Source organism: Erythranthe guttata, chromosome 12, assembly GCF_056151865.1.
Source record: "Erythranthe guttata isolate IM_541 chromosome 12, IM_541, whole genome shotgun sequence".
In the NCBI taxonomy this organism is placed as follows: Eukaryota; Viridiplantae; Streptophyta; class Magnoliopsida; order Lamiales; family Phrymaceae; genus Erythranthe; species Erythranthe guttata.
In genome coordinates this window covers 5685632-5700529 of record NC_142544.1, presented here as the reverse complement: position 1 = coordinate 5700529, position 14898 = coordinate 5685632, and the positions used below count along the sequence as shown (strand labels likewise).

At 34.2% G+C, this 14898-nt stretch overlaps 1 protein-coding gene across 1 annotated transcript; it reads right to left on the bottom strand.

Annotated features, from left to right (window-relative positions):
* Nucleotides 1-4934: 4934 nt before the first annotated feature.
* On the bottom strand, nucleotides 4935-5747 carry LOC148766301 (uncharacterized). Its single transcript, XM_088827224.1, has one exon. The coding sequence runs from the start codon at nucleotides 5745-5747 to the stop codon at nucleotides 4935-4937; it is 813 nt and encodes a 270-aa protein (XP_088683350.1).
* Nucleotides 5748-14898: the final 9151 nt, after the last annotated feature.

The window sequence follows — 14898 nt, the reverse complement described above, 5'->3', positions numbered from 1 at the left end:
ATTCTTCAACCACTTTAATTATTTCCGATGCAAGGCCTCCGCCGTTATGGGGTGCTGGACTGCCGCTTGAGGGAAAAAAAAAAGGAGCGACGGCGGCGACGGACGAACAAAGATCGCAAGGTGACCGGTGGAGAGAGATGAAAGGGAGGCGGCTGCAATGGAGAATGTAGAGAAGGGGCTGGGGCGATAGAGAAGAGAATGCGTGGGAGAAATCAAAACGTGGGCATAGGGTTTGATAGTGTGGGTGGAAATTATAAATTAATATTAAATAAAATGTTATGTTAAATAGGACGAAGGGCATAATCGTGAAACTATATTAATTAAAAAGGTTCTGGATTTAACTTAAAAGTAATATTTTTTTTGGACTAATTGTAATTGGAGGAGGCCTAAAATAAAAGGGTATTTTAATATTAGCTCAGAAATGAGTACTTATTCATAAAGGGGTTCAGACAAAAGAACCTTTTAAAAAAAGTCCACACATTGTCCAGAGATTTGTAAAGACTAAAATAGCCCATCGCATTTTAATATGCTCCAATTTCATCCTTTAATTTAATGTAACCTCAATTTGACCGTAAATTTCATAAATGATTCAATTTTGACAAAAAAACACAATTTTATGGACAATTTCGTCCGTCGCCGCCGTTGATTTTTTTTTTCTTCCTATTTTTTTTGTCGGTTTTCAGCGTTGACTTTTTTTTAAAACATCTTTTTGCCCCCCATTTAGACATCAATCTTGTTGTGGTTGACAATTGTATTAGCTATATTACTGTTAAACACTTTAATAATAACTATACTACAGTTTAACATAGTATTATTGCTATATTAATCTCTAACACAGTAATATTAACACATCAAAGTTATTATTATTTTGTAATATAGTAATATTAATATGTTGACCGTTCAACAAAGGTAAACATAATAAAAAGCCAACAAAATTAATATTGATGTGGTTCACATTAATATTACCGTAACAACAATAATATTACAGTCAACCACAACAATATTATTGTGTTTACAGTAATATTACAATAGTAGACAGCAATATTATTACGTTACTCCGACAACAACTCAAACAAAAACAAAAGACAAAAAACCCCAAAACATAATAATATTTATGTGGTTAATAGTAATACTATTGTGTTTACAGTTATTTTATTGTCAACGACAGTAATATAATTACGCTGACTTGTCAACAAATCAAACAAAATTGAAAAAAAAAACTCAAAAAAATAATAATATTTTCGTTGACTCTAATTTTCTTGTCAACGACAGTACAATTACATAAATGTATTGTCAACGACAATACAATTACGTTAATGTACTGTCAACGACAATATAATTACGTTAATGTATTGTTAGTGACAGTATAATTATTTTTAATGACAGTACAATTAGGGTCAATGTTTAGCGACGAGGGTTAAAAAACGGATAAAACTTTTAGAAGAAGAAAAAAATAATCACTAAAAATATCAACGCCGGAGATCGGCGTCGGAAACTGGCGGCGGGAAAAAAAATCGAAAAAGTCAATGCCGGAGACTGGCGGCGAAAAAGTAATTTCAAGAAAAAAAAGGTCAAAATTGAATTTTTGTGGTCAAAATTTATTCAATTGGGGTTACAATTAAGAATATAGTGTAAATAATTGGGGGTAATTTTGTCATATACATTAATTTTTCATTTATTTATAATACATACTAAAGAGATTGGCTTATTGACAAAAGAGATATAACAGATAATCTAGAATAATAAAGGTGGTTGGTCATAGATTTATGCAAAAAAAATCCCAAAATAAAATGTGTCTCTCGTCTTTTCATGTGTTATTTATCTTTTATTTTTAAAAGTAGAATTTTTTAGTAAGAGTTTTAAGTTTTAACATAGTAAATCTTTAGTAAAATGATGTAAGAGTTAAAATTACCAGTGAAAAATTTAAAATATATTTCCGTTTTTAATTTAAGACAAAAAAGCATGATGATGACAAAAGAGTCCCTAAGTAATACCAAATGGACTAAATGCCTATTCAGTAAATTCATCCTCATGAATAAAAAACGTATAAAATAATAGACCTAATTAAAGCAATAGGTGCAATCAGAATGGCAATGTAAAAAAAGTATTAATATTAATATTGCTACTTTGTAATTAATGTTGTGTAGTTTAATGTCATTATTAAATAAATATTATTATTAACATTGCTACTTTGTAATGTTGTGTGTTTAATGTCATTAGTAACATTAATATATTTAACAAAGTTATTTAATTGACCCTCAAATGCGATTTTTAGTATTATTTTGCAGGGGTAATTTTGTAAGAATAAAAAAGGGAAGAAACCTTCAATTTATTCACACTTTTATAAGTAGTATAGAAATGACAATTCATTTAGGATGTGTTCGTCAGGCATTTGTTTGTTTGTTTATTTTCTCCTGTTTTACTGATTGCCTTCCAATTGTTAGCTTTTTAGGAGTTCGCTTGCTCGTGCTTGCTTCTGTCTGCTTATTTGTGCATACGTTGTCACATTTCTTTGGTTTGCCCCATGTAACTTGTGTACTATACATTTATCTGATTTACTACTTAGTTGTAAAGCATAGTTAGCAGTTGTAGAAAACCTTAACTATTAGTTGGTTTGTTTCTTTACTCGTGGAAATGTTTGGACACTTCAAATAATTTTTTTTTGTTGTTCGTTGTGGAAAGTTATCTTTCTATCGACCTTGAATAACAAATTTAGCATGTTACTTTACCGGTTTCAATGTCACATTTCATACTATATAACAATTATCAACATAAATTTATGGTTCGAATAAAAGAATCAAGTAATACAAATTAGTTTAAGGGCTTCTTTAGTATTTTTATAAGAAGTAATTTCATATACCCCTGTGAGATGTCGAATTGCCGGGAAAATTCCTGGTGTTAAAAAAAAATTATCAGATCCCCTTATGATGTAGTTTATTTAGCCCACCGACCATTATAAAGCTCGTTGACTGAGATGAAATGACTACACTTCCCTTAAAAAGAAGCAAAGCAAAACCTCCTCACACCCAAAAAATAAAAAAATAAACAAAAGCCAATTTCTAAATGTTTGTATTTATATTTTTGAATAACTTTTAATGATTAGTTCGGATAAATTCCACTTTGCACCCTTGAATTATAAGCATTTGGCACAATGCACCCTTGAAACAAAATAAAGTCATTTTGCACCCCAAGTTTCCATAGCTAATTTCAAAGTGCACCTAGGGATGGCAACGGGTCGGTTCTGGGTCGGGTTTGCCTAAACCCAAGACCCGACCCACGAAAAATATATAAACCCAAGACCCGCCCCAACCCGCTTAAGCTTAGACCCAGACCCGCCCCAACCCAAACCCTAACTAAACGGTTCCGACCCGCCAGACCCGTTAGACCCATTAACATACAAAAAGTTTAATATTTTTTAACTTTCATAATATTTTGCTTGTATATTTTTACGAAATAATCTCAATACTAAAATACAATATTTAAAAAAATTTCTTCAAGTGTCATAACATGAACAATAAAATTACAATTAATTATATTTAACTTCGATAATAAGTAAAATTCAAAATGGAAGACAATTAGCGGTGGTCGACAAGTCATAAATATTACTCACGAGAAATGAGAATCGAAAAATAAAACATTGAAAATAGGTAAATGAGAATAGACAAGATGGAAATTGATAGTTTGATAAATGAAACTCGAAATTATATATATATATATATACATATATATATATATATATATATACGGGTCGGTTCCGGGTCGGTTCCAATAAGACCCGTAACCCGACCCAGAACCATCCGGTTCTAGAAACTTAAACCCATTACCCGCCCCAGAACCATTTAGCTGACCCAGACCCGCCCCAAACGGGTCGGTTCCGGGTCCAAGACCCGCCAAACCCGTACCCATTGCCATCCCTAAGTGCACCCCACAATATATTCCAGCGGATTCGCTTGACGGAAGAAAAAATTTCTGGAGATCACAAAGGGCAATCTCGTCAAATTCTAATTTCCCTATCTTTTTAACTTAATTATATTTTCCTATTAAATGATCACAGGACCCTTTTCTCTTCAAAATAAAAAAATACCATTAAACTACTCCACACCCAAGTTTAACTCCTCCTGTGGAAACATAAATTCTCTATTCACATTAACAAAGTTTGACACGTTCATTTTTCTTATTTTTTCTTCAGGATATATTTTTTTTTTAAATCTTGACAATGCATCCCAATAACTTAATCCGGACTCCATAAAAGTACTTATCGATTAGCAAAATAAATTCACTTAAAGAACTAAAGACAAATAACACCACTCAACAATTTAAACAAATACCACATAATAATTTCAAAAAGTTATAAACTTTCAGCACCAAAAAATTCAATCATCGTAGGAATATAATGGCAAAATAAACTGACTAATGACAAAAACAATCGATTCAACTCATAGAAATAAAACCAAACTGTATTCCAAAAAAGCGGCTCAATCCTATATTATCCGGTCTTCCACACATGAAATAACATAGACTTGGTAATCAGTTGTTGAAATCTGCATCAATTAGCCCCACCTTCCTGCAACCAAAAATATAATACATAATAAGAACAAAACACTTTATCTAATTATATAATTAGTGGTATAATAAGCTAATTAACCTGAAAAACGTTTGAAGTTACTGTACGAATAGTGGAATTTTGTTTAGATTTCTTTTTTATTTTACCTGCATCGAGTGAAAGATAATGACTTGCTATATATATATAGACACACACACACACGCACATATGGCATTAGACGATGAAAAGAAACGAACTCAAAGTAAGATGATCCATACAGGCAACTTTGACGAGTTTGAAGAACAACCATAACTTCCATTTGCTTGTTTAGGTGGTTCCTTGCATCCCTTCTTATTATGTCCAACTACTCCACAGTTAGAACAAACATACTTCAATCCATTCCTCTTAATTTTTTTCCCATTGTGTTGTTGCTGGACCAACTCTTCAGGTTCTTTTCTTCTTTCATGCAGTTCCGGCCTTCCACGTTTTTTTTTCGTTTTTCAGGCCATGGCACCAGTGGTGGAAATGTGGACTTGGGCCACTCATCTTGGCCCTTAATGGGCTCAAAGCAACGACTATATGCCTTAAAAAAAGTATATTTTGTGTACCAATGTTCGACATAATTTTCTACTCTCTCTCTTTTGTTGAACAAACATGCTACTGCACGAACACATGGAATTCCCGTGAGATCCCATTTCCTACAGCTGCAAATTCTCTTAGATATATCCACAGTCCACTTATCACCCGTCCATCCTTTAACCTCAAACTTGTCAACGCCATTCCATTCTGGTATGTATTCATGTGATTTTTTCTTATTTTCTTCAATACGTTTTTGCACAGCAGGGCAAATATCACCACTCGTGTTCAAAATTTTGTCCCTATGTGTATGCATTCTTCTCATCAGAATCACCCTTATGATCTCCAACATCACTATTATAGGTTTATTTCTTGCTTTTAAGATCACATGGTTAAAACTCTCACAAAAATTGTTCAGCAACACATCACTCTTTGGCCAACAACTGAAGTGTGACTTCGACCAATTATGCGGTGGTCTTCCTTTCACCCATTCGTATGCACTTGAATCATATACCTTTAGTTGCTCCATCACTTTATTAAAATCTACCACTCTAGTTGCCGAAGCAGCTCTCCAAATCAACTCTTTCAATTCCAGCCCTTTATGTTTTTTCTTGAAATTACCATACATGTGTTGTTCCAGATACATAAAACGGGTAGTGATTTAGTAAAATGATCAAATAAATTAGTCGAAATACGAAAAGATTAGCCAAGGCGAGAAAACTCTTTCCTTAAGACAATATTGCCCCGCTACGGTGCTTACGGTTATTTGGCAAGTGTCTCCCAAGATACAACGGCTAACTCGGCATATGAGCACTCAAAATCCCGAGTACAACGAACGTTACTTTGTGTCTCAAACTCTCGAATCGAATACGGAAGAAAATATTCTACGAAGAATACTTCCGGGCTAAAGAAGGAAGAATTCCATAGAACAAAATTATAGAATTGAATTGATTTTTATGTTAATATCAAATCAAACATGTCGAGTTTCTATTTATAAGTTTCCAATGGTTGTGATTAATGAACACAAGGAAATTAAACAAGTGAAGAGGTGTGGCCACACCTCTTCATATTGTCATACCTATTTGATCAAATAGGTGCCTAAAAATATTTTTTTATTTTCATTCAAAAAATAATTTTATTTTATTAAATAAAATTCCCAACAATCCCCCACATGAATGAAATTAACGAAAAACGATGGATTCTATCGAGAGTTCAAGTGGATACTATTGCAATGGGGATAGGTAGCTTCTGGCTTTGAACCTTCCTTAGCGGTATACCATCGGATTTACTTGGCTAGTTAGTGAACGCGATGTCTTGAACTGCCAGCCGTTTGTGTAAACCAAGACAATGATATCCACACAATAGTTTTCCCACATTTCATCAGTTCTCATGGTTGCGTCCATTTTGGCCCTGGAGCACATCTTGGATTCATAAGTGTTTGTCATTTTGAAGCGGCCCACACTTCTACACTTAGATAGGTGATGTCCTATTAAAGGTATCCTGCCAATACCTCACCTTTTGTCAAGGTTTTGGAATCATTAAAAGCTTTCGCTTATCCTTTACCCTCTCTGCAGGCAGCACTAATGTCCATCACGGGAATGAGTTGGAAATATATAATTCCATAGTAATATATACTCCTTAGTGCATCACTGAATTTTCCATAACTTATTTGTCCCTTTTGAACCAGTTCTTGGGATCTCCAGTCATCATGGTTGGGTTTCCACTATAGAAATTCTTAATTTGTGGGTTTTGATCTCACTCCCCTAGACAGGCAATATGTTTGATCTCTTTAGTTGACTTTTAGTCGCGGATCCGCTATTAACCATTGATTTCCATAATCAATGTTATATTATTTCTTTTGAGATCAATTGCCTAATGGTCTTATGTTTATGAGTGTGTCGATACTTGCCATTATACATGTCGTTTGTGCCCTTAACGTAACCGATTGGTTATCACAATTTATTCATAATTGTAGACACTGACTTAGTCCAACACGGAACATCCTCAATAATTTTATGAAGTTTATTCAACTTCTTTTCTAACCTTATCTCAAGTTATATATTTGAATTCGACCATGAATCGAGCAATTCAATTTTGTTTGAGGATTTCCACGATAATACATAATCTTAGTGGACTCATATATCCAATGTACTTTCCTAATACAATTGGATATTTTCTTTAATGTAATCCATTTAAAGGCGATACTTAGATTACCTAAGAACCTTTATAATATCTTTGAATGATTATTTACTTTGGAATTACATATTTACTAGTTTGCAATTCATTATGCTGCCAAACTATCCAAAAATATTTGTAATTGAACCATTGTTCATCATTATTTTTGGCAAGGTTAACACTTGGTCTTTAGATAACTAGATCAATTTTCTAGTAGTGTCTCAACATGAGACTTTCAATAGGACTATCTTTGTCTTAGTGACTTTAATCTATAAGATTACATCGTCTAGACCCTCGTCTTTTGACATCAAACATTTTGTCATATGCAATAGGGTATGTACTATTATTGCCATCTATGCCAACGGCTGTCAACAAAACCCCGCCTCTAGATGTCTTCAAGTGTGTACCATCTAAACCAATGACTGGCCGACACCCTTCAACAAATCCCTTTTTCAAGGCCCCCCAACATATATAAATACTCTTGAAAGTAGGTGTTGGAGTACCTAAAACATGCTTGCATTTGATTTTTATTGTGGTGGCAGGATCTATTCTTTTTATCTCATCACAATAGTCCCAAAGCTTAGCATATTGTTCTAACTCAGACCCTTCGTTCAATTTGTTAGCATGTTTCTTAACTCTGTACAATTTTGAAATTGACAAAGTAGTTCTATTTTCCATTTGCATGATCTCATGCATGGAAAGGACAGGCCACTCAGGATTACTTCGAATATGGTGCTGATATTTCTTAGCCATAAACTTTGACGTGCAATGTTTGGCATTCGGAGTCCTAGAACAAGTGTGTTCACCTTTGATTGACTTTACTTGAAAAGTTTTATCAACTTTTGATAAGTAAGAAGCATAGATCACCCATCCACAATCACAAATAGCTTGAATCTTATCACTGCAATTTTTTTTGAAATTCAAAGGTTTCCCCTGCTTGTTTGAGTACTTCCTAATTGCTTCTCTAAATTCAGTTGCAGTTTTAAAGCACAAACTAACTTCAAACTCAAAGTCTGAATCATCTGCATTGTTTTGATAAATTGGAAATTGTGAATTTTTTCCTTTGTGTATCTTGATCTCTTGCCTTTTTAAGCTGATTGCATTTGAATTCTTAAAATTTTGATTTTCCATGGCTTTCTCTGCGTCACTTTCTTCTTGAAAACCAACCCATTCAATTTCCTTATCGATATTCTCATCATGTAGATGGTCATCAAAATCAAAATCACTATCTTCAAATCCATCCGAGTCACTACACCAAAATGGACATTTTCTAACGGCACAAATTTGTAATTTCTAACAGATATATCCGTTAGTAATTACTAACTGATATTATCCGTTAGAAATAAACATATACGTTACAATTAATACTAAATTGTTTTTTTCTCGAATTTTAAATATTTAATAATAATTCTAACAGCAAATATCCGTGAGTGCTATAGTTATCCAAATATTATAATAATTTAATAAATTAAAATCATTTTCACATTATATATTTGACTTTTGATTTCATTTTCCACATTTTTATATAATTTCACCTTTCCCTTCTTTTCCCCAGTAAAACCTTCGATGGCCTTTGTTGGCTGCCATTGCTTTCCATCTTTGCTCTTAGCCGCCCCCACAATCGCTGCCGCCACCTCCGCTGCTGCCGCTACTGCTGTCGCCGCCGCAAAGCCCTCGAAAATTTTAGGTATTCTCTCTCTTCCAATGTTATTCGTGTTTTAGGGTTTTTGCACAACAAAACCTAAATTTGATTTTGTTTTTAAAATTAAATGAGTTTTGAACTAATTTAGGGTTCTTAATCATATGTAATGATTATTGTCATATGCATTTTCGATTTCCTTCACCATCGATCTATATCCTACGGTTATTTCACCAATCTAATAAACGCACATTGAGTACTGATACCCATTTTTCAGTTTTGATTTTTTGTCATGGGTGCCGGTTTATTTTATCGATGAAAACAATTAAACTGATTTTTTGGTGTGTTTTGTGTTTTATGGAAATAGATGTATTACTTCATAAAAATATATAATATTTGCCTGAAGAGAGAGACAGCAATTATGTTTTGTGTTTTTTCTTAAATCTGCCATATGAGTGGAGATACAAGGCTGATCGGTAGGGATTGTATGAATTTGCTTTCATGTGTAAGATCTCTAATATTTATCGTTATGTGGTTAAATAAATATATTCACTTATTTGTATTAGATTTAGGAGAGTTTTTTTATCCATCGATTATGCAGAAAAATTGCGGGTCTTATCTCAAGGAGAAGTGCGAGTTATCCTCAGAACACATTCTCATGTGTGGAAAGATTCACATTACGTTGAAGTTGCTACCTTACCTAGGTATACAATGTTATTGGACATGAATTGAGATTTAATGCTCCTCATTTTGAATTAACTAAGTATGCAAGGTTATTTCTCTTTCAATATTCTGTCAATTATTTGTTCTTTGAATAACCGTTTAGATTTTGATTTCACCGGTTTACATTTTATACAATAATAATCTAGTTAGAAGTTTAAGGCCTGGAGATTTTAGCAGACATGTCATCGTTGATAGCTTGATGTTGCTGGTAGAGAAAAGATTCTTCAATCTTCGGGTCAGTTATCTCTTATGTAAACTGTTATATACTCCGGCTTAATCTGCTATAAATGTATTTGCATTAGTTTGAAATCTAGGGAAATATATTGTTGTGCATATTTTGTCCAACTTCGAGTTAATTTATATTGTATTTAGGTGTCTTCATCTACATTTCAAATATTGCTTCAAACTTGTTCTATTTTCAGAGGGTTTGGTTGGCCATATTAAGGTAGAGATGGTCTTTGCGATATTGGTAGTAAATTTGTAACGAATTATTATTGTGTTGAAGGATGTTTAATTTAATAAGGTTTCATATTGAACAACATGTTTCACCAGAGTAGATTTGTAGAACCTGATGAATGAACCGCAACTATACTTGCAGCCAGATATGAGCTTAAGGAGCTGAAAAATGTTGCACAAAATGGTATAAACTATTTTTTTGACCATGTATTATCATGAGTTGAGCATAGAGAGGGGTTTTTTTATCTTTTGATTTCCTTAACTTTCTGATAACTATTGAATTCTGGTCAAAATAATCTGAATACCAGACTTGGGAATACCTAGCTATTGTCCCCAGCTACAGGTTATTGGAACAATGCTTGGTGGCATCAACTATGGACATCTTGATAATTCACCAATTTTATGGTACCCGGCCGACATTGTTCAAGGGATACGTTAATTTTCTTGAGATTTGGTTAGTTATATATGTGTTTATGTACTATGTTCTGTTATTCTGTATATATTTACATGAGTGTTAGGAACTTGCAGTTAATGCACAAAATCATGGAGAATGATTTGTAATGGTGGAATGTATGTATCCGTTTTTTTGAATTCATTTTGTTATTTGTATAATGTAGTACTTATGTAATGAATACGAGTTCTAAATTTATAGCGCATATTATATATGTGTGTGTGTGTGTGTGGGGGGGGGGGGGGGGGGGGGGGGGGGGGGGAAGGATTATTTTTAATTTTTCTTTTGTTTCTTTCTTTAATTTTTCTAACAGCTATATATGTTAGGAAGTGTTACACTTTGAACTGTTACAAAGATATTTTTAACGGATACAAACTGTTAGAAATATTTATGTTTCTAACGGTTTATTAATTATTCTAACGGATTATATCCGTTAGTAATTTCAGGCCTTAAGTTTCTAACGCAGTATTTCTAACGGTTTTACTACATTAGAAATATTTTTTTTTAACGGATATATCTGTTAGAAAATAGCCATTTTGGTGTAGTGAGTACGAAGAATAACCCTGATCAGACTCGGAATTTGTATTGCTTGATGATGATTCGCTTTGACCTTCAAGTTGAATCATTCCACTTTCCACTTGTTGTACATACTGTGTTTCCTCGTAAAATTGATCATGTGTATTGACTTCGTTTTCCATGTCATCCACAGATTCTTCTTCAAAGTCTTCTTCATCAGCATTATACCCAACATCAGGAACCCCGTGATAACATTATTTTGGTTTTGCACAAACAAATCTGGTTCAACATTATCAACAAAAATCTCTACCATTCTTTCATAATTCATAGCAAGTATCAACTTTTTGAAATCGTCATCGTTAACTAAAAGAACAAAATTGTTGCTGCCACTCGGTTTAGTTATGTTATACTGATAAAACTTCAACAGATGCGAGCTACTAGTCCGGCCATATCATGCAACTCAATAATTGTAATCTTTGAAGAGTTACAACAATCAAAGTAGTTGATTTTACCGTCGACATAAACACTTCTATTCAAATTCATAAAACCAGAATGGTGCATTTTTATAGTAAAAAAATTGGATGCATATCCTACATGATCAAGAAAAACAATACATCATCAGCAAAATAAAGGCTACACATTTATAAAGTAAAAAATTCATAAAACTACATATCATATAAAAGAACATATTTTTAACTAATTTTGCTATTCAAACAAATAAGAGTCGATTAGAAAAATGTATTAAAACCATTACCATAAGAGGGAGCCTCACATCCTTGAGATAAGTAAATGTTATTCTCTGTTCTTGCCTCAATAACCATCCATTGTGCTTCTTGATGCTTATAACTGAGTTATCTGCTATTTCCTGGGAAAAAAAAGAGCCGCTAGATCATTAGTGTTATGACTGTTATTGTTTTTTTTTTACTCAACAAACCCTAGAATCAAAGTAGGGAAGAGAATATCTTGTATCTTTTTTGGCGCTGAAATTTCTCACGTAATTTATTCTCCTATAAAAAAACTATGATTCTGACGAAATTACCCCTGTGATATCTTGAAAATAAATTTTCCGGTGAAAAATTCTACCGGAATATATTGTGAGGTGCACTTGAAAATTAGCAATGGAAACTTGGGGTGCAAAATGACTTTGTTTTGTTTCAAGGGTGCATTGTGCCAAATGCTTATAATTCAAGGGTGCAAAGTGGAATTTATCCGATTAGTTCTATGAATTGGAATTTTATAAAATAAATTTATATTAAACATTAATAAATCATAGAGAAAACAAAAATAATAATAGAAAATTAGATAAATCATATTAAATATTTATAAAATATTATGTTATAAATATTATTCATTTCTGTAAATTTATTTTAATTATGTTGTATAATAAGTTGATTGTATCAATTTTTATCTAAAATATGTTAAAACAAGCAAAATACAATAAAATATTTTAATTATTAATAGATCATAGGAAAAAAAAACAAAAGAAGTCGTCTTCTTCATAAAAAGTCATCCACCGTCTTCTCCAGCCCACCTCCGTCACTGCTCAGGCACTTCCCTGCCTTCAACTTCAACGAGAGGGAATTTTTGCTTCACCTCCGATACCGCAACACCAGGGGCGGACCCAGGGGTTTTTTCTTTGAGGGGCTAGAATATGGGGCGATTTAAGAGAAAATTATTATTTATTATATTATTTTTATGGACTATAGTGTATAAAATTGAAAGTTCGGCGTCGAAAAAGTAAAGTAACACACAAAAAAAAGAACAATATTAAAAAAACTATATTCTTGGGGGGGGACCCCTTGTCTACTCCTAGGTACGCCCTTGCGCAGCACCACTACCAGCACCCTGATGCAATATAGATTCAGTCCCAATTGTGAAAATTTGCTAGACCATGGATTTAAAATTTCTCTTCGCCAACGAGCAAAATTAATTCACTGCTTTCCGCCCCACCGAATGCAACATCCCTCTCGCTCGTACAAGGCGGTTGCTCCAATTCCTGCTACGGTGGTGGCGGCGGCCCGCGGCCCCACCTCAAACCCAAATGGACGACGAGAAGAACACAAACTGAGAACCCGAGTAATTGTAATTCAAAGCTTTGATGCTGACTCTTGCTGTAAATGAATTCCATCACACATAAACAACTGCAAACCCAAGAATTCTCATTCTCAATCTCATGAGCTCGTCGGAAAAGGGAGATTAAAATGATTTGCAGATGGATTTGGGGAAAAGTGCTTTTGAGAAATGTTTAAGGACTAAATTGAAATCGGGGTTTTTTGGGTGAATCTGTATTTTTTGAAATTCTTATTAAAGGGTATTTTGGTCTTTCTGGTAAAACATACACACCCAGTCACATAATTGATGCGTGTAGTACACGATCAGCTAACATGGGCTTTATTGACTTTGAATTCTCATCATAGGGGGTAAATGATAATTGTTTTACTAAATAAACTTTTTCGACAATTAGACTTATTAGGGGTGAGCGAAAGAACCGAAAAACCAAAAACCCGAATCGAAAAATCGAAAAATCGAGCCGTTTCAAACCGTACCGAATAGCAAACCGCATGTACAATTTTTTATTTTTAAAATACCGAATTATTCGGTTCGGTGTGATGGAAAGGGTAAATAACCGAACCGAACCGAATATATAAAAGGACTTCATTTTATGTAATATATGTATTACCCTGATTTTTACTTTGTATCTTTCAATTATTTGTCTCATTCTAACATTTGTTCATAAATTGAGACATCTTAATTTACTTATTTAGTAACTAAAATTTTACTTGAGTTCATAGTTTTAATAACGTAGTTGATGAAAATAGGAAAAAAAAATGAAGTCTAATTATTATCGGCCACTCTCATTTTCTTTAAGGTTGCCCTGCAGTGGATTCGAGGGTAATTTTCTTTGACCCGATTGTGGAGACGATTACGCAGTAGATGAGTCCAACCCATTGATTCGAATCTGAAAATGGTTGGTGTTAATTAGGTTACAGAGAGAGAGAGAGAGAGAGAGAGAGAGAGAGAGAGAGAGAGAGAGAGAGAGAGAGAGAGAGAGAGAGAGAGAGAGAGAGAGAGAGAGAGAGAGAGAGAGAGAGAGAGAGAGAGAGAGAGAGAGAGAGAGAGAGAGAGAGAGAGAGAGAGAGAGAGAGAGAGAGAGAGAGAGAGAGGTGATTAATGAAAAAAATGAATTTTTGATGATGAAATCCTGGGTATTGCCGTATTGCTGGTCTGGGAAACAGAGGGGGAGAAAAAAAAAAAGAAAGAAAGAGGGAGAAGAGAAGAAGGTGGTAAGGGTAAATATGTAAAATCATATGTGACAGAGCAGCTCCTGAAAAAGCTCCATATGTTCTTTCTGCAATGAAATCGCCACCATATATAAATAATTGGCCTCGCCGGAGTAGGCAACAGATAACAGAGCCCTTCGTAAGCAACGTCGTCGCCGATCCCCACCCAAAATCAGCTTCATAAAGCGGCTAACCCAGGTGTTTATCGCCAGATACTCCGACAGTTAAACGTGTGGGGCCCACGCGCTACTTGCCTTCACGTCGTCCTGCAACTCCAAGTTATCCAGAGCCGACTTCATCTACTCGTCGTCCATCCTAGAGCCAGCGCCTCCCGAACTTTACCGGCGGCGCACGCGCCTGGCTGCAATTGGATGTGGCCGGAAACGGCCACCGGCGCGGCAGTGAAGATCGCGTTCCTGACGCAGGACGGAAGCACGGTAAAGAATTAATTTCTACGAATTAATCCTATAGCACACGATAACATTCGGAATCCACCGAAAACTCTGGAATCTACCAGAAAAATAGAGAAAACTCTAAA